This window comes from Pogona vitticeps, chromosome 5 (genome assembly GCF_051106095.1).
Source record: "Pogona vitticeps strain Pit_001003342236 chromosome 5, PviZW2.1, whole genome shotgun sequence".
NCBI lineage: Eukaryota > Metazoa > Chordata > Lepidosauria > Squamata > Agamidae > Pogona > Pogona vitticeps.
The window spans coordinates 111348420-111373155 of record NC_135787.1 but is presented as its reverse complement, the minus strand read 5'-3'; the positions used below and the strand labels follow the sequence as shown (position 1 = coordinate 111373155).

The window sequence follows — 24736 nt, the reverse complement described above, 5'->3', positions numbered from 1 at the left end:
ACCAGAAGTCCAACACGGTATGATTATACAGCAGGGAATACACAGTTTGATCTATGGCACATTTGCAGTTTATAAAATTGGGTTTCCCCAGGTGAATGACTTTACCTGCCCAGTGGACAATTTGCAGAAATCAGCAGGGCAGAAGTAAAGACTCTGGTTTGCAGGGAGCTCCAAGCATAGAAGCTGCTTTAAGGTGCAAACAAAGTGCTATCTTCCACCTTTCTAAAATTTAATTCTAATAAGTGCCTTAGTGACAGTGTGTCCCAGCACTGAGTTGAAACCTTAAAAAGAAAGAAAGAAAGAAACTATGGAGAGTAGGGGTGATCCGTTTAGAGTGACTTACACCCCTGTGAGCGCTCCTTGGCATTGGATCAGGTTATTGCCCTGGCAGAAGGTGGAGTAAAGTAATGTCAAAATGATCAGAATTTAAATCACAGCAATCAGCTGATCAACAACAAGATGATTTCCTGCTCAAAAAGACAATACCATTGTGGATTCCCCCCAATGAGCTTCATGTTGTGTAGTCATTAATTCAAATTCATCTGTGCCCAGTCAAATATAAATTGTGGGATAATGGCCAGTGGAAATGCACACTCAACTGGAAGGCACCAAGTCTGTTAAGGTACTTCTAAAAGCTCCCTTTCATAGGCAGATTGATGGCCACCCTTTGCCTTTCTGGAACAGTATTTTCCATGCTGAGTGGGGAACATGGGAGTGATAGTCTAATAGATCAAGGGAGGACTGGGTTGGAAAAGGCGTAACTCCATAGATAACAGTTTCATCAATTCAGCCTTTAAATAATGTCTTCCTTTACCTTACTAACAGAACAGATCAAACATTTTACCAAAACTGGATGCCTATGATGAACCTAATTTGATAGCATCTAAAGATGTAAAATTTCTTAAAATTTCTTCTTTTTTTCCAGAAAAAATACCCAGGGGAAAAAATTCAGAAAAAAGAGCAAATTTTACATCTCTAATAGGGTCACAGTGTGGAATTAGGGTATCAAATAACACTATGAACCATCCTCATTCTCAAGTGATGTCAATTTAGCCTTCTTTTAAATTTCAAAGATCTTTTGGACACGTTCTATTTTTAAGAGGACATTTTGAATGATTTGTTCAATGTCACTTGTCAGCTCTGCCATATTAATCAGTGAAGTGCTATCCACAAGAAAATTGAGTGGGTTGGTGGTCTTTTGAACAATTTGGTGAAGAACATCTGAGAGTTTAGCAAAGAAAGAAGATCCATCATTCCAGCCCATAATTTCACATATTATATTGTCTATGCGAGGGGATGTTTCTGCAAGAAGGAACCCAAGAGACAATGGCTCTTTTCTTCTTTCTGTGCTTTAGAAACCAGACTGTTAGTTTGTACCTCAAAGTCTTCATCTTTGGTCCTAGGCTTGATTTTTCACAGCAGCTGGGCTGTCTCATGCCGTGAGCACTCTCTCCCACTAATCACGATCCCTCTGCCTTTTCTCCCTGTCGATTCCATCTGCTAGGGATGGCATACAATCTTTCATCTTTCTTCCATGAACCCAATTAGGCGTGGCAGGCTTTCTAATACACATCACTGATGTATAAAAATATGCAAACTTAATTTGGATTTGGAAGGTGACGGAAAGATAGAGGAAAGGCATGCAAGAAGAAGAAATTATTCCAGAGAAAAACACTGAAACTGAGGGGGCTCACATGGTGAGAAATCTCTGGAGGTACAAGGAGGGGCAAGGGTACCGGGGAAGGGAAAACAGAAAGTTCTAGGGAGGGAGAAAGCTGTGAGGCAGGAAGTGACTTTGTAACCTGAGAGCCAATACCTAAAAGACTTAACGTTTTGCTACACCACCATGGTTTTGTGGGAGAAGGCAGGCAGACACACACCCCCGAAATAGGTGCAGCACAATTTCCCCTAGTCTGGTTCCCTCTCTTGATGAGTTGGACTGCAACTCCTATAATCTGATGCCCCCATGCTGACTATGGATGATGGGTACTTGCAGTCCAAGCTATGCAGAGGGCACCAACTGGATAGCTCAGTAGTTTAGGTATCTGGCTGCAGAGCCAGAGGTTGGGAGTTTGATTCCCCTAGGTGCCCCCTGTGAAGCAGAGCCAGCCTATATAGTAATGGGCAAGCTGCAGAGTCCCACAATGCCCCCAGGAAAAAGAAAGGAATGGCAAACCCCTTCTGTATATTCTCTACCTCAAAAACTCTGGAAAGGATTGCCATAAGTCGGGAATTGACTGGATGGCACACAATGCAAGTATACATAATGAAAAGGAAAGGGATTTTCAAGCTTCAAAAGCTTTAAATTCAGCATTAATGTAATCGATTTCCTCTGTACAAAAAGTGATTTTTGAGGCCTGTTTTCTCACCCCTGACATGCCAGTCATGTTTTAAGGACCAAAAGTCTTGGAGACAGGCCAGAGAAGTTGCAGGGCATGCCATTCGTAAATTATTTTCATGTATTTCAACTTCTTCAAGGGAAGATGCTATGGGGGGTTAGAAAACTTCAGAGAGATATTTGTTGCCTAGGCCAATTTTCAACTCCTCACCATTTGATGAGTAAAAAATATCTCTGTGAAGAGGATGGCTGGCTCAGGGTGTCTCTTGCAAAAGTGGCTTTGCGCTAACAGCTCTGCAGCTGTTCATTGCAATCAGCCCTTGTTGGGCTACCACGGTGCCAGATAGAGTGATTACTTTTCCATGGAGACACCAATCATGAGGGCAACTCTGGGGATAAAAGATGAGAAATTAATCAAGTAAAAAGAGTCAGGGAAGGGCAAGAATGCAAACGTAATTCTGCCTCCAACAATGCAGATCCATCCGAGGATGTGGAAATTGCAATGATTAGTAATGATGATGGGACCAAGCCAAACAGGGAGGTGACATTTTAATATCGTGGGTGACCTTGTCACGAATAGATGTTGCACAAAGCATAATAATCTCACATGGGCATTAATCTAGATGATAAACATCACTATTTGCATGTTTGAAATGAACTAAAATATTTAGACAAGACTAAGCAACTGTAGGCTAACATTTGTCACCCTTCCTGGACAAGTATAACCTTTGTAATTCAGCTATCCAAAGTTATTTATTTTTACTCAGCCATAGCATCTGGCACACGTAATGCCTTTGTTCTTTTACACCCTATATATGGAGCAAGGATGAAATACCCTTGAAGAGTCCTGCTTCTTGTGATAGAGCAGTAGATTTCTGCAGAAATTTCGAATTTGAATTTCCAGGGCCACTTCAGTCAGCTTGATCCCTCTTACCCCTATCCCTTACTTTAAATAAACACCGAGGATCGTTTTTGATAATGCGTTATTTTAGCTGCCTTTTCACTGCATGGTTGTAATTTGTAGTTTCAAGGTTGAATTCAGTACAAGGAATTCATGAGCATTTCTTATGTCAAAGGACTGTGATGTGAGAATGGGAGGGGTGGCCACATGCGGTTGCCAGGTCAAGAGCTTCTCCTTTCCTTACATCTTGAAGCCAGGGCTAGATCCTTGTGATGCCACAGGAAGCAGACTCTGGAATAAAGCCGCAAACTAATGTGTATGCATGTCTGTATACTCGAGACTGTGTATTTCCTGCAGTACCTCCTAAACAAATGTGTGTAGAGCATACATACAAACACTTTCATATTTAGCCTTTCAGCCTTGGTGCCTGTTGGGAGAAGGGATAAAATTAACACCCAGGCATTGAAGCCATGACAACCAATAAAAACAAACTTGCTGTTCCTTTTGCAACAGCTAACCTACAATTTTTCTTCCTGCCTGGAGGCCCAGAGAGGCCCAGGCATTTCTTGAGACCAACTGGTGTCCTAAAGCCTAGCAGTCCTGTTGGCATAATCCGTTTGTGGGAAGGCAAATCATTTGTTACAAACAACAAATGAAGTGGTCTGTTTCAGGGAAACAGTTTGTAGAATTTTCAAAAAGTGAGATTTCAAGCTTTGGTTTCCTCCCTTTCTGCAATAGATATGCAGTGGTACTATGGGTAAAGCATCAGCAACTGTGTATGGCCAGTTGCAAAACAGATAAGAGTTATCTTGTATAAACATTTCCCTTCTTTCAAAGAGCTGGATGGGCAGAATGTTTGGAATCTAACTGAGAATGTAATTGGTGTGTCTCACCAAAGCTATCACTAGAGGAATAGCCTTTAATTTGTCCTCAATATTGACAAAAATAAGAGTAGGGTCCTTGACATTGGAATCTAAAATACCAAACAAAAACCAGTTCTTTTATCCAGAGCTTGTTGACCTAGTTATTAATGTGTTATAAATGATTCCTTGGTTGAAGCTAGATTATACTGTATCACAGTGTACACTATTCTCTATTTAGATGGTTGTTTGAACAACTGAACACAAAAACTTGAAAAGCTATCATGTTAATATCACTTCTATTAGTCATCATTACATGCAAACCTTCGACACTCCAGATGTTTTGGACTTCAACTCTCCCAGAGTCTCTGGCCTGCATTGGCAATGATAAAGAACCCTTGGAGTTGTCGTCCAAAATATCTGAAGTGCCAAAAGTTGACCACCCCTGCTATAATAGGCAGTTCATGGCCTGAGGTGGGGACATCATTCCAGAATTTGTGAGTAAGGTACATCTCCATTTAGACCATGAGCTGCTGCTGTCTAATGCCACTCATAATACTACTGTAATAGCAAACTCAAAATGGTTGGAGTTTAGCCAAAATGGCACTTTCTACTGACAACAGAAAACTATCAGAAGATCTGGGGAAATACGAATTTTCAGAAGTACAACAGCGACCAAAATCTTGTTGCTTGATACAGTGAATTACATTAGAGTAAGACCATTGCATTATGGGGATTTAGTAAGTCAATTTCTCAAAGTTCCGTTGAGTCAAATGGGCCTATTCTAACTGTGATTTACAATGCTGAAGTATTTGTTGCACTTTATGTCCACTGATGATACTATTGCTTTCCTCATCATCCAGACAGTACAAAACCTAAACTGGTACGACCTTGACAAAGTTAGAGTAGGTCTGTTCGAAGCAGCAGAGTTTACAGAGGAGTTGACTCACCAAATCTGAATTGATTCAAAAAACCTAACTCTAGTACAATTTATTGGTTTTATTTATTTATTTATTTAATTTATATGTCGCCCACACTACCCAAAGGTCTCTGGGCGTCTTATAGCAATTAAAATACAATAAAAAAGATAAAACAATAAAAATACAATAAAAATATACTCTAAAAATTGTCATCAGGGCCCACAGTTAATATTATTTCAATTAAAAGCCTTCTGGAACAGGAAGGTTTTGACCTGGCACCAAAATACCATCAGAGTCAACACCAGACGAATCTCAGTTGGGAAGGCATTCCAGAGTCTGGGAGCAGCTGCCAAAAAAGCCTTTTGTCTACAAGCCATCCCTCTTACCTCCTTGAGGGGTGGCTCTTTCAAAAGGGCCCCCTGGCTAGATCTTAACTGCTGGGTAGGTTCATATGGAAGGAGGCGGTCCTTCAGGTACCCAGAGCCCAAACCACTTAGGGCTTTATATGTCAAAACAAGCACTTTGAATTGGGCCCAGGCAGAAGCTGGTAGCCAATGTAATTTAAACAGAATTCGGAGTTAGACTGTGGTCCAGGAGCACCCCCAAGCTGCAGACCCTGTCCCTAAGGGGGAATGTAACCCCATTCAGGGCAGGGAAATGGCCCTCCAGCCTGTCTGATGAAGCACCCACTAACAGCACTTCCATCTTGTCTGGATTCAGTTTCAATTTATTAACCCTCATCCAGTCCATTATCAGGTCCAGACACGAGTTCAGCACAGAAACCGCCTCACCTGGATTGGTGGAAAATGAGAGGTAGAGCTGAGTGTCGTCAGCATATTGCTCACTCCTCAGCCCAGACCTCCTGATGACCTCTCCCAGCAGTTTCATGTAGATGTTAAACATCATGGGGGACAATATCGAGCCCTGAGGAACCCCATGACATAAATGCCATGGGGCAGAGCAACTATCCCCCAGCACCACCCTCTGGACTTGGTCAGCTATGAAGGAGTGGAACCACCGTAAAGCAGTGTCCCCAACTCCCAACCCAGCCAGCCTATCCAGAAGGACACCATGGTTGATGGTGTTGAAAACCGCTGAGAGGTCCAGGAATATCAACAAGGTCACACTCCCCCTGTCTCTCTCCCAGCAAAGGTCATCAATTTACTACTTTAAATAACAAGATTTTGGACAGTATTTAGGGAGAGGTGAAACAACTCTTTGAGTATCATTCAGCTTGGACTGCAAACTGATTGCTGTGGTGACAAAGAGATGAATAATGACATATCCCAAAAGAGAATATGGTGGAATTCTGAACAGGAGCCTCCTTAATACGACAGTTTGTTACAGGCCCCACCTGCCATATAATATTGCATAATTGTACTGTTACATATAGTAATAGTAGTAATAGTTTATTTTATGAATGGTAATAGCAGGAGCAATATATTGTGAATGAGTCTGTGAGGATTCACCTTTGTCTGCCCCTCTTGCCCCCTTCTGCCCACAGAAGTTACGCAGTCCATTTCTGTACTCCAGGGATTCCTGGAGGAAGCAGATTACCCCATCTGAATCTGGTTTCAGGCCCGGCTATGGGACAGAGACAGCTTTGGTCACCTTGGTGGATGGCCTATGCTGGGAACTGGACAGGGGGAGTGTGTCCCTGTTCGCTCTGCTGGACCTCTCAGCAGTTTTTGATACCATCAACCACGGTATCCTTCTGGGCCGTCTCTCTGGGATGGGACTTGGAGGCATTGTTTTACTGTGGCTCCAATCCTTCCTGGAGGGGAGAACTCAAAAGGTGGTGCTGGGTATCTCCTACTCAGCACCCTGGCCATTGGCCTGTGGCATATCCTTAGGGTTCTGCTTTGTCACCCATGCATTTTAACATCTACATAAAACAGCTGGGACAGGTTGTCTGGAGTTTGGGGGTTCGGTGTCACCAGTATGCGGATGATGCCAAACTCTATCTCTCCTTTCCACCTAATTCCAGGGAAGCTGTCTTGACTCTAAACCAGTGCTTGGCATTAGTAATGGGCTGGATGAGGGCAAACAAACTGGAACTTAATCCAGACAAGACAGAAGTGCTCCTGGTTAGTCAGAAGACAGATGAGGGAATAGGGATACTACCTGTGCTGAATGGGGTTACATCCTCTCTGAAAACTCAGGTCCGCCACTTGGGTGTACTCCTGGATTCATCCCTAAGCTTGGATGCCCAGGTCTCAACAGTGGATAGGAGTGCATTTGCACAGCTAAATCTGGTGTGCCAGCTGCACCTGTTCCTTGAGATGTCAGATTTGGCTACAGTGATGCATGCCTTAGTTACATCCCATTTGGATTACTGATGCGCTCTATGTGGGGCTGCCTTTGAAGATGGTTTGGAAACTTCAGCTGGTGCAAAACTCTGCAGCCAGACTACTGACTGGGGCTAGCTACAAGGAGCACATAATGCACCAGTTACAAGAACTGCACAGGTTACCAGTCTGTTTCCGGGCCCAATTCAAAGTGCTGGTCATTACCTATAAAGCCCTATAAAGCTTGGGTCCAGGCTACCTGAAGGACCCTATCTCCCTATATGCACCTTCTCGATGATTAAGATCAGCAGAGGAAGCCCTCCTCTCGGTCCCATTGCCAGCAGAAGCACAGCTGATGGGGACACGGGAGAGGGCCTTCTCAGTGGCAGCTCCCAGGCTATGGAAAGCTCTCTCGGGAGATCAGGATGGCCCCTTCCCTTTCATCCTTCTGAAAAAAAGGGAAAGACCCACCTCTTCAGACAGGCTTTTAACAGTTATAACTGAATCCCTGAACCCCATTATAGCAGAAAATTTTAATCTTTTTAATGTTTTCATGTTTTAATCTTCTAATTTAATTTTAAATCATATATTTTTTATTTTTTTTAATATATACTTTGCTTCCCCAAAAATAAGGCAGGGTCTTATATTATTTTTTGCTCCAAAAATGCAGTAGAGCTTATTTTCAGGGCATTTTTAATTTTTGTTTTTCATGTACAACAATCTACATTTATTCAAATACAGTCATGTCATCTTCTTCTGGTTGCTGCACAATGTGTCACAATGGTGGAGGGCACGGTTTCACTTAACTAGGGCTTATTTTCGGGGTAGGGCTTACATTACAAGCATTCTGAAAAATCATACTAGGGCTTATTTTCAGGTTAAGTCTTATTTGGGGGAAAACAGGGTAAGTTATCCTGTTTTTAACTGTGTGGATTTTACTGTTGTGAGCCACTTTGGGTCCCTTGTTGGGAGAAATGCACCATATAAATACAACTAATAATAATAATAATAATTTCTTGCTTCAAACCTTCATTCTTTACTGTCAGCCTCTCAAACTCAACATTAACATCATTGAACATTTCAACAGTTTCTTCCCTTGCCAGTGTGGCCAGGAAAGAATTGGTCCCTTTTGTCTCTGAGGGGGTCTCTTTGCACATTGTCTGTTAAAGTCCTACCCAGGAGTCCCCAGGCAATGGCAGTGAGTCATTTTCACCCCACTCAACTGTCTGTGTGGTTTGCTCTTTTGAGGAACCTCCTGGAAGGGGGCTGATGCTAATCAAATGTGGGGTCTTGCATTCTGCCTTCCCTCTCCTCCTCAGCTCCTCTACTATAATTCTTTCCTCCCTTATCTTTCTGTTCCAGTCCCGTCTTTCATGTTCCTCTCCATGTATGATGATTTCTGAGCAGGACACCTATTTGTTCTCTACTCAGTCTCTTCTGCAGGTAGCATTAATTTCTCCTACTCAGGGATCCAGGGATTCTCCATTCATATCCAACCCCAACTTTCTGGCAAGACCCTTTCCTCTTTCTTTGCCTTCACTATTCCTGCCTCCACCTCTCCTTTTTTCTTCACCCTGCTATCCCTCTCCCCTCTCTTTTTACTTCTTGTCCTCTTTATATCCTTCCCCTCTTTTTATATCCCTACTCTCTCCTTCTCTGTCTTTCCCACCTCTTATCCTCTTCATCCCCTTTTTCTCCATTAGAGGGTCTCTCCTTTTTTGCTCCCTTCTCTTCCCTTACTCTTCTCTCTTCCTGAATTCCCATATTTTTCCAAGGCAGGGGAGGTGCCACTTGGGTGGATGATGGACTCACTTTGCCCCTTTTCTCAGAGACTTGTTTAGTCTTTTCATGTGAGTCATTAGCAATCTACTATGAATTCAGTTCTGATCTTGAGTAGCAAAGTTACAATAGGTATCATACCAAATAATTAAAACTGAAAGATGAAACCTATTAAAAGCAATAATCTGAATTTGGCACAGTGTGCTTGCCTAGTAAACAATACATCTCTAGGCTCATCCAAAGAGAGCATTTCTTGCACTTTATGTATGTACATTGATGGTAATATAGTTTTCCCCACCATCCAGACAACACAAAATTTAAACTAGTGCCAACACACACAGAGACAGACACAGACACAGACACACACCACAGAGAGAGAGAGAGAGAGAGAGAGAGAGAGAGACACCACAGAGAGAGAGAGAGAGACAGAGAGACAGAGAGACAGAGAGACATACACAAACACATACACATAATTTAGCAAGAAAAATCCACCAGAAAATAATTCTATTTTTTTCCAGATGTTTAAAACAGTTGTTTTTGAAGACAGCTGATTTTAGAGGTGGATGAACAGCAGACATCCACTGCAATTGGAACCTTTCTACTTTGGTTTGACCTACTAAAGCAAATGGAAAACATAATCCAACAGACAAGATCATTTTAAAAGGTTTTGTATGGTTTTTAGGGAAGGGGGAATGATGTATTTCTTAAAGAGATGCTAATTTCTTGAGAAAGAAGAGAAGTGTGATCGTGTGGGCAGAAATCCCAGTAAAATCTGCACTGAAGTGGCACTAACTGGCACAAAGCAGGGAGAAACAAATGCTCCATCTGGATGAGCTTTCTGTTAGTTTAATGTGGAAAGCTATATTCAGAACTACCTAGTTTTACACTTCTCCATTCTCTTTCTGCCAGCACAGAACAACAGCATTGTATTCATCGAAAAAATAGAAAGAGGGAGGACAATAAAATGAAGAACAGGAAGTTTGTCAACAGTATTTTTGGCTTCAGATGAGTAAATGAGAGAGTTTCTGCTTCCTGAGCATGTTTTGTCTCAGTGATTCCCAAACTTCTCCTGAAGGCATGCTTGTCTGTCATGACAAAATTTCTACACACTATTCCAAATACGTGAATGGAATAAAGAAAAAAATACTGAAAGTTCAACGCTGCACATTCAGAGAGGAGGCTGTTTGCTGCTTCTCTGCATGATTTGCAGCTTTGGCCTTTCCTCTTTGCAGTTCTCAACTGGGCCCATAGAGCTATCAGCTCTGAATGGCTCACCCACTCCTTTTTTATGCAAAGATGTAGCCAAATTACTTGCCATCAGAAGATGGTGTCCTTTGCAATTCTGAAGAAATCCCTATTCTCAAAGACAATATGTTCAGCTCAGTGACTTCATTCAGAGCAGTTAATATAGCTCAGTGACTTAGGTATCTGGCTGCAGAACCAGAAGTTGGAAATGTGATTCTCTGTATGCTTCCATGGAGAAGAGCCCGCCTGTGTAGCCTTGGGCAAGTTGCACAGTCTCAGGGCACCCCCAGAAGAAGGAAATGGTAAACCACTTCCAAGTATTCTCTACCTAGAAAACCCTGGAAAGGGTCTTCAAAAATTGACTTGGTGGTATGTGTTTATTGTTATTAACACATTTTTATGTGAAACAACATTATGATGAGATGTACCTCCAGTTTTTATGGAGGGGTGAAGAATCTTCACTATCAAAACTTTGTAAAATGCTTCTGTATTCTCTAGCGCAACTTTCTTTGCATTGCCCTTCATCACTTTGTTGACTGTAACTTCCATAGCACCAATAGAGCTAGGTTAGCTGGGATGATAGGAACTGTAGTCTAACACAGATGGAAGCGGCCATATTGTAAGTGATCTTTTCCTAGAATCAGAGAAAATGATCTTTTAGGATTAATTGGAATGCTTCCAGCACTACTTTGGACCTAGTTACATAGTGACTCTTAAATAAAAGGAGAATTTTTAGGTCTTTGAGAAATACCTTTCGGTTTGAAATATACTGCTTGCAAGTAACAGAGGAAGCAAGAAACAACCCTTAAAAATTTGCATTCTAATCAAATGTGCCTTTTTCATTACACACATGCAGGGAAAGCATAAACTGATTTAGGCATAATTTGTGAAAAGCGCCTGAGCATTCGGGTCGCTAAATAGTTGCACTGAAAATTCCAGGCACATAAAAATGAATTTTAAAAATCCCAGAGTGCACATGACTTGTAAATGAAACCCATTTAATTATGGAAAAATCACTGGCAAAAATAAACACAGATGGGGAGACGACTTTATAAAATGGCTTTGTGAGCATGACTGCTTTGCATGGATTAACAAATTCAGAGCAGGAAATCAGTCCTTTACTCTTTCTTCTTAAAGAAAAAGAGTCAGCCTGGTTCCCCCCCCCCCCGCAATGAATTATCAGCTATGAACAGATTATAAGATGTGGTCATAACAGCACACTGTGTGGTACTCAGATCTATCAGCAGAAACAATTTTGAAAGCAAGGTGTTAATCAAACCAGTGCTTGGCTAATTTTGAGAGGTCTGACCACTTTGGGTTTTTTAATTTACTTTTGACCAGATTGCCAACTTTTACCTTAGCTTAGCACCATTGCTCTGTAGCAGGTAATTTACAATGTATATTTAAGCAACACATATATAGTATTAAAAATATTTTCGAATCAGAAGCAAGGCTGAAACTAGGGAGTTAGTATAGAGAGACAGGTAGCAATTGGCCTTTTTCTGCTTAGGGAAAAGGCAAGAAATCTTAAGCTCCTACTTATTATGCAAGCAAAGGGCTATGTGTGCTACACAACTAGTCAAGAGCCCCTTATACTAGCATACTGCCTCAGATGTTATGGAGAAAATTGTTTGATCACCAGTGTTGAAGTAAGGTCAGGGTTATAACTAACATGGAGCAACTGGAGCTTTGTACCAGGGCACCAAAATGAAGAGGGCATTAAAATCTAGACTTTATCTGCTGGTGAGAGGAAAATATGGCAAAACCTACTTGCCTTTTTTTAAAAAAGAGAAGCTTTCTCTTGGGGAGACACCATATTCTCCTCCTTCTTTTCAGGGGACTCAGGTCCATGACTCACATTGGAGTGGGTGGGAGGTGGTGTTGCTTACCCTGGATGCCAAAATGGCTAGTTGCAGCTTTGAGCAAGACTCAACTACCAGTCCAATTGACTTCTATGCATAGAGTGGGGAGGGCAATCCACACTAGAGCAATTCTTAATTAGATAAGCTGGGTGAAAAGTTTTGTGAAATACAGGCAGTCTGCAGCCCAAAAAAGATGTTTTTTGTTTTTGTTTTTAGTTCCTTAGCCAGTATTTACATCTTTTTTTCTTTCCTGTTGCACAAGTCTTGTAATCTGAGCAGCAACTCCCCCACTTAATTTACAGATGCAAAACCTGTTGGAGTTTTATTTGCAATCTTGCATGCTGTCTGTAGTTTGACTCTCCTGGGCTGGGCTGATTGTCTATCTAGCAGCACTAACCAATTGTTGCTTCCAGCTGTTAGAAACTCAAAAAGAGCCCTGTCTCTCTGCTGAACGTTCCACCTCTCTCTCCCAACAGTTGTTGACAGTTGCTTTTTTGCTGTTGATATGTTCATTTGGTTGTTAGTATGCATAGAGTAAAAAAGCAGTATATACAAGCATGCAATTTCAAACAATTGTAAGTAACGAAATAGTTTTTATTCTTTCTCCTGCAAACATCTCAGGGATCTGAGGGACATGGTGGCGCTGCGGGTTAAACCGCAGAAGCCTCTGTGCTGTAAGGTCTGTAGATCTTCAGCTGTAAGATCGAATCCACGTGACAGAGTGAGCGTCTGTCGCTTGTCCCAGCTCCTGCCAACCTAGTGGTTCGAAAGCATGCAAATGCGAGTAGATAAATAGGGACCACCTTGGTGGGAAGGTAACAGCGTTCCGTGTCTAAGTCGCACTGGCCATGTGACCACGGAAGATTGTATTCGGACAAACACTGGCTATATGGCTTGGAAACAGGGATGAGCACCACCCTCTAGAGTCGAACATGACTGGACAAAATTTGTCAAGGGGAACCTTTACCTTTACCTTACAAACACCTCAGAGTGAGTTATTGATATTTTAAATGCCAGTGAATGAGAAAAGGATGGACTCTGGAGAACTTGTAGCTATTCTTCTCTGTGAATCTCTATACTTCCACTGTGTGGCAAAAAGAGAATTTGACTAGAAGTTTAAAATTCTCCAACAAAACCAAATTCTGGTATTTAGAAACACAGAAGGTCACAGTGAATGTCATACTTACTGATTATTTCATACTATTAATGCCTGGTTACAGAGAAATGCACAAAAGGAGGAAGGAATATATCCTGCTGCAGGGGTGTAGACAAACATACCACATCTAATTTACCTTAAAATGCAGAATGGTTAAAAAACATGAACCACTATCATGGGATATACGTCATGTGACTGAAACACATGACTCTACAGGAAGCAGGAGATGCAAGAAAGCAATGGGGTATTTCTTTACTGTGACCACCGCCTGAAAAAGAAACATCATTTGCAAAGGTCTTGACTGATATTGAAAGTCAATGCTTTTCTCATTTAACAAGGATAGAGAGCAGTGTCTGAAATGGTGAGAAATGACTGTAGACAGTTCATTCTTCCATGTACTGTATTCTTTATTAACTACACAGTTGTACCCTTACTTTCCTGAAGGACCTTAGAGCTGTCTCTACTTTTTCAGGTGGGTTAGGCTGAGTGTGTGTGACTGGTCCCAAATCACCTGTCAAACTTCATTGCTCATCAAGGGTTTGAACTTGGCTGTCATTTTCATTGCCGTAATCAGCACAGGACTTCTTGTTGTTCCCAACTAAAACTGGCTTTCCTCTGCCCTCACCCTTCTCTGAGGAAAGAAAGTTCAGAAAGGGGCTTCAACCAGGTCTAATGAAAAGGTGCGAAGGCGAGCCAGAGATTTCCCACCTTTGCACTACAGGGTGACATTCTATGCCAGGAAAAGTTGCACTTGCTAAAATTCATGTCTCCTGGGTATAATTCAGGGAAGTGAAACAAAGGGATTTTCCTGAAGAAAAAGGAAAGTGGGCGCTTGCCGGTTCCACCCGCACTTCTTTTCCCCTTTCACAGAATTACACTATGTGCAAAGTAATGTGTTAATATAGCCCAGTCTCTAGGAAAACACTTAGTTTAATTTACTTTCAATATAGGACAAACAGGAAAGATTATTCCAAGGTCAATTGTTCTGATTATCAGCAATATTGTAACTTGAATGATCTGCCTAATTTGCACAGCTGTCAATAAGCAAATGACCAATCATATGAAAATGCCAGTCAGAGAAATGAGAATGCACTGATCTCACGTGATGTACTTACAGTTAGTGCTGGTTACATCTGAAAATCATGCACACATATATTGACAGTGGAATGTCTGCTGCGATTTCCAACAGTTCTGGTCTAAAAATATGCTGAATATGGATTATTCCTTGAAAGAGATTGGAAAGTTCAATGAAGTGTACGAAACAGCAAGTGGCTCATAACTCTTAAATTCTGGGTTAATCTTAAAAACTGGGTTAATCTAGCATCCCTTTTTTTAAATAGAATTAAATGTTGGCATTAATCTAGTGTTTCTTAAACATGGAGGTACATTCTAGAGATACAAAGAATAGCTAGAATGGGTAAATTCCCTGGAAGTATACATCCCTGACGGAGGTGTTACCTTTACCCCACCCATCAGCCAAGACATGAGTGGGTTGACTGATGGGTATATCTATCTTCTATACTGTATTTGCCCCTTTATGATGTGAATAGCTCCAAGTAGTATATAAGGGTTTTAGGATACGGGGCCCGATAGGGCCTGTTCTATTATGTATTTGAATATCTGTGTTAAACTTAATGCTACTGATTTCTGGCTGGAAATCTATTAGCATACCTCTGAATTTCCTAATGATTTGCTATAGGAAGGTACACAGGCAAAATTCCAACAGATTCAGGAGATACACCAGCACTGATAACCAGACCGCCAATGGTAGCTATTGGTAGGCGCTTAATACACATATTAATATCCCCTCTGGAAAAAATATGACTAAGGCATTACAGTAGATTGTCATTGGGACTTATAAACTCAGTATTAAACAGTTTGATTCCTGCACCTGTTGAATTTCTATGATGCTAGTTTGCTTACTTTGTGGTGCTGCCCTTTTCATGTGGTCTGTTAAACCCATATGAGATTAAAGGAATATTTGGCACTGAACAGGACTCTGAGGGAACTGAAAAGGTGTTGAGATACTTTTGTTTTATCCTTTCTTTTCAGATTTTATGTTTATACCTGGCAGGTATTAAAAGGCAAAAGTGTTCTCTTTGGATCTACAGCAGAAATACCACAATGAAAAGTAGTGAATGAAAGGCACTCGTAATATTAAATGCTAACTCAATTCTAGAGGCCACATGTGCTAAAAATAAAATAACACATTTAAGCTACCATCCACCTCCCCCACAAGACATTCCACTCTGGTGGTGGTAGTGGTGGGGAAGCTCTGTTAAAATGACAGATCGTCAGACTGTGAGGAAGTCTCCATGGCAACTCCTTGATGCTACCTTTTCTTCAGCTGATAATCTGCCCAGTCATATGATCACCAAGCAGCATGCATATGAGATGGAGTGCACGAGCAGACTGGGTTTATTATCCTAATTATGCTGGGAACATGAAGGGCCCCTGAATGGGGCTTCCTTCATTTACATATTTATTTCCAGACATGGCAGGCTGTGGAGTGCTCCGGTGCTTGTCACTTGCCATTCGCATTGGGAACATAATTCTGATCTTGATTCTGTTTCTGTTCTCTCACTTGATTGTAGCAACCCTTGTTCTTTCAGCCAAGCCCCCAACAGTATTAAAAAAAAAAAAAACAACTGTGCTCCTCAAATACATTTTCCTTCTTTAGCCTTTTAAAAATCTAGTTTGTGACTACGTTGTGTGTTTCATCAGCAGAGACTTCAGACTACGATGAAGGTCTACAGTTCCTGTCAGGCTATGGAGCTACAGGTGCCTTCCAGAGTCTTCCTGCCCGAGGCCTGTGATAGTTCCTTTTCATGAGCTAGCTAAGGAATTCTGGGAGTTGAAAGCAATAAATTATCGATGTTCTGTTCTTTCCCAAGAGTTGTACAATTGCCTTTCCCTCCTGACATCAGAATTTCCCTTGTGAATTCTAAATTCTTATTTGGCCATTATCAAATTCTATGTCATTTAGATGAGGGTGCCTAGGCCTGCCCCCTCTGTTGGCACTTTATTCATGTGAGCAACAATGAGTCTGAAGAGGAGTTTCCTGATCAGTAGGAGCATGAACCAGAAATCCTGCTTAGAGTAGTAAGTCACACTAGAGTAAGCCCATTTGAATCAGTGGGACTTATGGGAGACATTACCAAATCACCACTGATTCAGTGGGCCTACTCTAGTGCAACTGAGGGTGCAGGTAGTTAAGCTGTCCCCTGTGCTGGATTGGGCTAAACAGGGTTTGTTCAAAGATGCAGTCTGGGATTTAGAATGAATTTTGCATTCCCATGTAAGGGTCAAGTGGTTTCAGGTCAGGAAGCCGCACCGCACCTCAAAGGAACTCTGTTTAGCCTCTTCCTCCCTCTTAGTCTTTATGCCTCATTTACCAGTAAGTGACACGTCACTTCCTTCTTTGGTTTGCCACAAAACTAAAACAGTGCTGGATTGTACAGTAAGAGAGAGAGAGAGAGAGAGAGATTCCCTTCACCTCCTCTGCTTCCCACCCCCTCCTTGGGGAATGGAGATTTTAAAAAAATTGAATAGCAAGTGACGTATGACTGCTTTGGCTTGCCGCCAAAGTGAAACAGCACTGCATTGAAAAGAAAAAAAAGAGATTACTCTCTGCATCCTTTCCTATCACCCCTGTATGAGGAGCAGAAGAAAGTGGGATTTCTTTTACATTTATATTGGTAGGTGAAATATCATTTCATTGGCTTGCCACATAAGTGACATAGTACTAAACTGTTGGGGAAAAGGCCTACCAGTGTCATTTGGGTTCGCTATCCATGATCATGTATGCCAGAAACCAAATTCAAATGGAGCCATCCTACCTGCACCAGTAAAAAAATAGTAACCCCTGACAGGGACCCAAAAAGGTGTGGATAGGCATGGATAAGGCCTGGGCTGGTTTGCAACTGCCTGTACATCATGTGGATCACTGGGAAAAAAAGGAGCAAACCAGCCTGTGGCTTAGGCATCTGGCTGCAGAGCCAGAGGTTGGGAGTTTGATTCCCCACTGTGCTTCCTTGGCAGGGGCTGGACTCGATGATCCATAGGGTACCTCCCAACTCTGCAGTTTTGAGATGATTTAAAAAACTGTCTCTAAACTGGACCAAACTGCAGGACGAATCCCCATCTCATCTCACCCTTTTAATGCATGGCAAGAAATACAAATAGCTCTGGAAATAGGTTTATTGTTTCTTTATTTGGGAATCAACAGTGGACTGCCATAGGACATTGGCTTCCCTTTTACTGGCTTCCTACAAGGTTTGAAATTTCATTGGCTTGGGAAAAAGAATTTTAAAAAAATTTGGTTGAACAGTGGTGGAGGAACAGGCAGTGGGGTCTTGCACTAATGAAAAGCTGACATAAGAAGTGAAAGTGGCAAGTAAAGCTCAAAGGCATCACACCTGTTATGAAATCTGGCACCTTTCTACTGCATACATGAATGATAATGGGCATGTATTTATTCCCTCAATTCATCATGGATCCCTATGGAAAGATGTCATTGGCAGACTGTGACAGTATTTTTTTATGTCAAGAACCTAACTGCTCTATAATCCTTATAATTGTTCCTGTCAACTATTGTGCTTTATTTTTTTTCCACTTTTTTTTTCTTATCTGAATTGTGTTGGTGTATTTAGAACAGAAATTTTAATTTAAATCATCTTAAAAGAAAAGACAATTACACTGCTTTGTCTCTACATCTGAAGAAATTCCCATGGAAATCCATGAAGGGCATGGGCTTTTATTTACTCCTAAATATATTTGGGATACCTGGACAACAAATTCATCTCTCCCTTGGGCTTTTATTGTAATCAGCATTTACAACATGTGCGTTCTAGTAAAACCAAATTGGCTTTAATATCCAATGTCAACACATGGCTATGTTGTTTAGTATAAAAGTATTGGTGTTCAAGTCTTGTATTAGATATTAATCCTGTTACTAGTCAGTAAATCATTAGCATTGTAGTGGAGCCCCAGTGTGCAAGAATGTGATTTATTCAGCACTTATTAGAGTCATATAAGTACGGGTTGAATACAAATGACAAAGTGAGCTAAAAGAAATGGATGTGTTTGATAACAGTTGTGAAAGCATTTACTCTGTTCTGGCAAATATATCTGTGGCTGGTGTTTGGTCAGATGGGTTTGCATTTTAATGAGGACTTTCATTTGGATTGGAAAATGGTTAAGAGCAATATCATTATTTTGGAATGCATATTAATGGACTTGTAATAGGTGGAACCCCTTAGCAACCCACAGACAGTGAGAAGAGAAAAAATGTGGAAAAGCAAAAAGCCTGCAGGGTGGATTGAAACACAGATGAAATCACGAAGTTAATAATCTAGGTGAAAAGAAATGGGGGAGGGGGGCACGTTGGGTTGGGAAAACACCAATATAGTGTTACTTGATCCAAGCTGTGCTTATAATATCTTACTGTGCCTCTGGGCTTTTTTAAAAAAAAGAAGTGGTGGTGATCTTATGTCATTCTCCCTCGCAATAATATCTTCATATAAACAAGCTAATTGACTAGGGGTGTCACATTGTTGTTAAATATATTATTAATACTGCTTGATGGCCCTTAGACAGACAGTACAGCAACACTGTGCCAATTAGTATAATATTATATCCTTGTAGGAAATAACCAAATTTTATTTCTAAGATGTTGTTGACTATTGTCCTGTACCTCCCCCAACCCCCAGTATGCAGGAAACAATGTGGTTACTTACTGAGTAATTTGGTGTGCATATGTTAAAACATGGCAATAGCATAAAGATGAAGACAAAACACAAACCTAGACAATGAGCATACTATAGTGCTTAAAGTGTTAGATGTGGACATGGGAGATCTAGCACCTTGTCCTCACTGAGCTGTACAACAGTAGCACAAGGTCACCCGTCTTCCGAGACATGGAAAGAAGTGCTATTGCCATAGTGCACTGCCTGCAGTCCCCACAACACTCACTGGAAGTGGGAGGAAGAGAAGAAAGAGGGCAGAGGCAGCAAGAAAGCCCACCTTGTACAAATAGTATTGTACAAATACTGCTTTGGCCCCAGGGGTGCTTGGGTCCAAGGCATTATGGGTAGGGTTGTCCAAATGTTCAGCCACTGCCCCCACTGCCCTGCTGCATGAGGTGACTGCCTCAGTTTGGCTAATGGTCAGGCCCACTCTGGTCTCATGAAACTCACCAGGTGGCCTCAAGCCATCATTCTCACAGGTGGCTAACCCATCTCACATGCTAAAAATTAAGACCGAAAAGACGGTCATGTTGCCTTGAGCTCACTGGAGGATATTGAGCCAACTAATAACTATACACACTTACCCTGTTTCCCCAAAAATAAGACCTAACCTGAAAATAGGCCCTAGTATGATTTTTCAGGATGCCTGCAATATAACCCCTACCCCAAAAACAAGCCCCAACTAAGTGAAACCCCAGCTCCTGCCAACCTAGCAGTTTGAAAGCATGCAAATGCGAGTAGATAAATAGGTAAGTACCATCACGGTGGGAAGGTAACGGCATTCAGTGTCTAGACAAACACTGGCTCTATGGCTTGGAAATGGGGATGAGCACCACACCCTAGAATCAGACACAACTGGACAAATTGTCAAGGGGAACCTTTACCTTTTAAGTGAAACCCCACCCTCCACCATTGTGCATCAACCAGAAGAAGATGAAATGACTGTAAAATAAAATATCTCCTGAAAATAAGCCCTAATGCTTTTTGGAGCAAAAATTAATATAAGACCTTGTCTTATTTTCGGGGAAACATGGTAGAAGAATATCACAGTAGGTCTGACAATGGGGAGACTATTGGCAATGGTTGCTATTAGCAGGATTGCTCTGGTGCCAAGAATAGGAAAATATTGGCCACACAAGTAAGTTCCACAATTAGTGGGCTCTCTTTCTTGAAATCAGGCTGTAATCTTATGTAGGGTTAGCCCTGTCTAAATCCATTGACAGTGGTGTAATGGTAAATCTGCAAGTACAGGTGCAATATTTCCCCACCATAACAAGAGTTAAAAATGCAGAGAATTCGGTTGTTCTGTATCAACAGCTGAGGGAGAGGACTTTAGTAAAGTTAGGTAAAGTAAAGGTTCCTCTTGATATTTAGTCCAGTTGTGTCCAACTCTACAGGGCGGTGCTCATCCCCGTCTCCAAGCCATAGAGCCAGCATTTGTCAGTAGACAGTTTCCTTAGTCACGTGGCCAGCACAACTAGACATGGAACACCATTACCTTCCCACCATGGTGGTACCTATTTATCAACTCACATTTACATACTTTCGAACTGCTACTGTAGGTTGGCAGCACTTTTTAAAGTTAATGGCTCTTAATTGGTCATTCAAGACTAATCATTTTGATTTCAGGGGTAGACTGAAATAAATCTGGCTGGATAGCTCAGTACGTTTGGTATCTGGTTGTGGAGGCAGAGATTGGGTTTTCAATTCTCTTCTGTGCCTCTTGTGAGCAGAGCCAGGCAGCCTGTATGGCCTTGGGCAAGCTGCACAGTCCCAGGATATCCTCAGAAGAAGGGAATGATAAACCATTCCTAAGTACTTTCTAACTGGAAAACCCTGAATAAGACATAAATAACTTGTCAGCACATTATTATTATTATTATTATTATTATTATTAGTAGTAGTAGTAGTAGTAGTAGTAGTAGTAGTAGTAGTAGTAGTAGAAGAAGAAGAAGAAGAAGAAGAAGAAGAAGAAGAAGAAGAAGAAGAAGAAGAAGAAGAAGAAGAAGAAGAAGAAGAAGAAGAAGAAGAAGAAGAAGATTGCACCTTCTATTCCCAAATTGAGTCTGCAAGCTAGTAGTTAGCAGATTTTCATATCAGGCAGCGTAGATTTCAATGTCTTCCCAGTTTTGGTATCCAAAGACTTTCAGTCACTTTTCCCTTTGTTTTTGGATTTTGTACAAAAACCATACACATTTTTATTATGACAAAATATTTTTTTGAATTATGAAAAATGTAATGCTGCTTGTATATACATAAAAGATTAGGCAGTCCACAGGTTAAGTGCCTTATTCCACCACCACACAATGAGACATGCCACATTCTGCTAGGACTGTTGGTCACTCATAATAATAATAATTATGAACTGTCAAGTCGATTCTGACTTATGGTGACCCTTTTCACAGTTTTCTAGGAACAGGCTTCCTAGTCAGAGATGTCATTCCTGCTCATTTGTAGGCAGCCAGCTTAAAAAATAATTTTTTCTTTTGTTTCATCAAAACTTTCTGAAATATTTTCTTTTTAGGATGTTTCTGCTGCTGCTTTTAAAGCATTTCTGTTGTCCCACTAACTATTTCATGAGTTCTAGACATTACTAAATACCTGTTCCATGACTACTAGACATTACCAAAAATAAAATAAAATTAAAATTTAAAAAAATCCCTCATCAACTTAAAGGAAGACCATCTCATATAGGACAAAGCATCCTTTGCTGTACTTAAATATAATGGGAATCAATGAAATAAATCACAACTAACTGAAGTCCCACTAATTTTAGTGAAATTATAGAGGAAATGTCTTCGCTGGAAGTGTCTGGTTGTCATAGCAAGAGCTTTTCACATCTTTTGGTAGTTTGCAAATTAGCTTGCTTTGTCTTGGAGTTTATCATTAGGAGGTAAGCACAGTCTTCACTTGAAATCATGATCGCTCAGTGAGGAAAGCCTGCCTGAATCATGACTTTGAATGTTAATAGAGTCCAGATTCTAATGATGTGAGATCTGTAATGAAATGCTGAACCTGTAAACTAACCTTCTGCGATCATGGTCAGTATGTTTGCCTAAATGTGTCTCATTACAAAGGTGTATCAGAGGAATATACTGTAGGGCTGTGAAATCAATACTTGCAGTTTCAGTTATGCACTACCTGAAAATATTAAATACCAACCCCAGGATGTGTTTTCCAAAGTATATTAATAGAATTTGCCACTAGAGGGAACCTGCTCTATATAGGGTTTGCATATCCACAGTTTTCAGCATCCACAGGGTGGTGATTTGGAACTCAGCCCCCATGGATATTACAGTACTACTGTAGTATAAAGTTGGAGTGGAATCTCCAAGTTGGTGAGCTGCCGTCAAGATATTTGTTTATTTTATTAAGTTATATGATTATCACCAGTTAAACTCAGGTCCCATGAAAGCCCTTTTGAAATGAATATGATTGCATACGAAGTTTTGATGCTTTATTTGCAGTTTGCTAATGCCAGACAGATAATTTAGTACATGTACATACACATAGAGAAACACAGAGGAAGATCACTTACTCAAAGGAGGAAAATTTTGCATCTTGTTTTGCAGTATGTACAGTAAGAAATGTTTTAAAAAGATTTCCCTCAATCTTCAAAGTCTTCAAAGATACCACTTGGAGATATCACTCCAAACTTTGAAGATTGTGGGAAGTCTTTTTAAAAGTTTTTTTTTTACTGTAACAGAGATCCATTCCACAGAGCCTGGTCCAAAATTCACCTAGATTTAAAGAATTCTACACACAGAACTCCCCCCCCCAAGTACCTGTGAAGGGATATGCCTCCTCTAGATGGATGGGGACCACATACCATACTTTGGTGTCCTTCATCATGCTGAAGAGGACATAGAGTAGTCAACCAAGTAACAAACATTTATTGTGAACCATTTACTCCACATATCTTCACTATGTCATCCATATGGGCATTACTATTAGTCTCTTCCCAGGTATGGAGAAGGGTTTCTTTCACTGCATCCAACACCAGTATGGTCCAAAGAACAGTCAAGGCTTGCAGACCTTCAGCCTCCTTTATCTATTGCCCTTTGCCAACTGGCAAATTTGAATTGCCACCCACATCACAGATGGCATTGCTGGATCAGGGTTAAATTCTTCCATTCTGCTGGACTTCTCCTCTTGAGTTCAGGGGCAACCAGCATAATGTTCTCTCCCTTGCCCGGCTTCATGGGGTCCTCTCTTGTGAGCTCCTTCAACAGTGAGTAGGGGAAGAAAGAACCCAAAGGAGGACTCTGGATGCCTTAAAGCTGGTGTGCACAGCAGAGCTCACTTCTTTTCCACTCCACTCTGGGGCATCTCCTCTACCTCATCTACTTCCTCCTCTTTCCCGGTGACCACCTCCAGTTCTTCCCCTGCCTTCTTTATATTCTCCTGGTAGGAGTTTTCCTTGGTGGGCTTTTCCCCTTCTCCCCACCCCTCTGGGCCTCTCCAGTCTCCTGGCTCTAATGATAAGTTCATTATGGGTAATGCCCAAGAGGAGGGATCCACTCATGCTGCCAAGTATCCTTGGCAGGGACATGGAGGTAGACCCTTCCTGATTGCTCAAGCTCACCAGCTCAGGAGTACCTAAATTGTATGGGGACCACTTTCCTTCCACACAGAAATCCATTCATGGTTACTGTATCTCAACTTCAGCTATATAATTGTCTATGTGTTGCCAGGTGGGTAGGTGTGGAGGCAATTTTGTTGCTGTTCTTGTTACTTATGTATTATTGCCAACTTTTGCAAATCCGTCAGAAGTCCACTATTGACTGAAATATGCCCCCCATCTACCTCCCATAAAGAACGGCACCTTGAATTTCCTGTTCTCACCAGCCCTAAAAACAGCAGCATCCCTAAAAAAAGTCGTTTGTCCTCCCCCCCCCCCCCATTTAACACACAATGCATTTAAGGGTGTTAACACCTCTTGCGTTTCCCTGCGTTGAAGATAAGCCTATTTTTTACTTCAGGCCATAGGATCCGTAAACGTTGCGCTCTTTAAAAGGGGGTTCTGGCGTTCGTTAATGTCTCCTTCCCCTTCCTTTGAGTTCCACTGGTTGCAAAAGCAGGGCTGTAATCAGCCTTCACTCTCCCGCACCCCACGCACAGGTAGCCCACACCTTCCACTTGTCCCGAGACACCTGCCCCCTCCTCGGGTTTGCCCTCGGACCCCTTCTCTTATTGTTTGAAAGCATTGCCTAAGAGGGGGGAGCATTTGGCAGCGACCGTGGTACGCAGTTGCAGACACACATTATGCACGGGGGGGGGAAGAGGGAGGGAGCGTGTGAGAGGAAGGTTCCCTCTGGAAAGCGGTGCTCCGCTCCCCCGCGGTGGGCGAGGGAAGGAGTTGCAGCGAGGCGGGCAGGCGGGCAGGTTGGCTGTGGCGGCGCGCCGCTGCTGCCCGGAGCTTCTCTGAGGGGAAACACTCGCTCCTGGACGCGCCTTGACATGGTTTCATGCGTATGGGATACTTGAAGCACAAAAAGAGAGAGGCCAAGTTGCAGAAAGGGGGGGTTGGCATGAGGAAGAAACCAAAATGGAAGGACTTCTGTCTCCGATGAGGACCAAGGTAAGGTGGCACGTTTCGACGCTCTTCTTCTTCTTTTTGTTTTGTTTTGGCTTTTTGTT

The 24736-nt window shown here is 41.7% G+C and overlaps 1 protein-coding gene across 5 annotated transcripts in view; it reads left to right on the top strand.

The window, feature by feature from the left end:
- Positions 1-24736, top strand: part of FRMD4A (FERM domain containing 4A) — a 605541-nt gene that overhangs the window by 126892 nt on the left and 453913 nt on the right. Inside the window, exon 1 of one of the 5 annotated variants that reach the window (XM_073000750.2) lies at positions 24396-24677. The exons of the other annotated variants lie outside the window; for them this stretch is intronic. Within the exon in view, the coding sequence (XP_072856851.1) occupies positions 24645-24677 (33 nt within the window). The 5' untranslated portion in view covers positions 24396-24644. Of the gene's footprint in view, positions 1-24395; positions 24678-24736 lie in introns of those variants that run through there. 5 annotated transcript variants of the gene reach the window in all.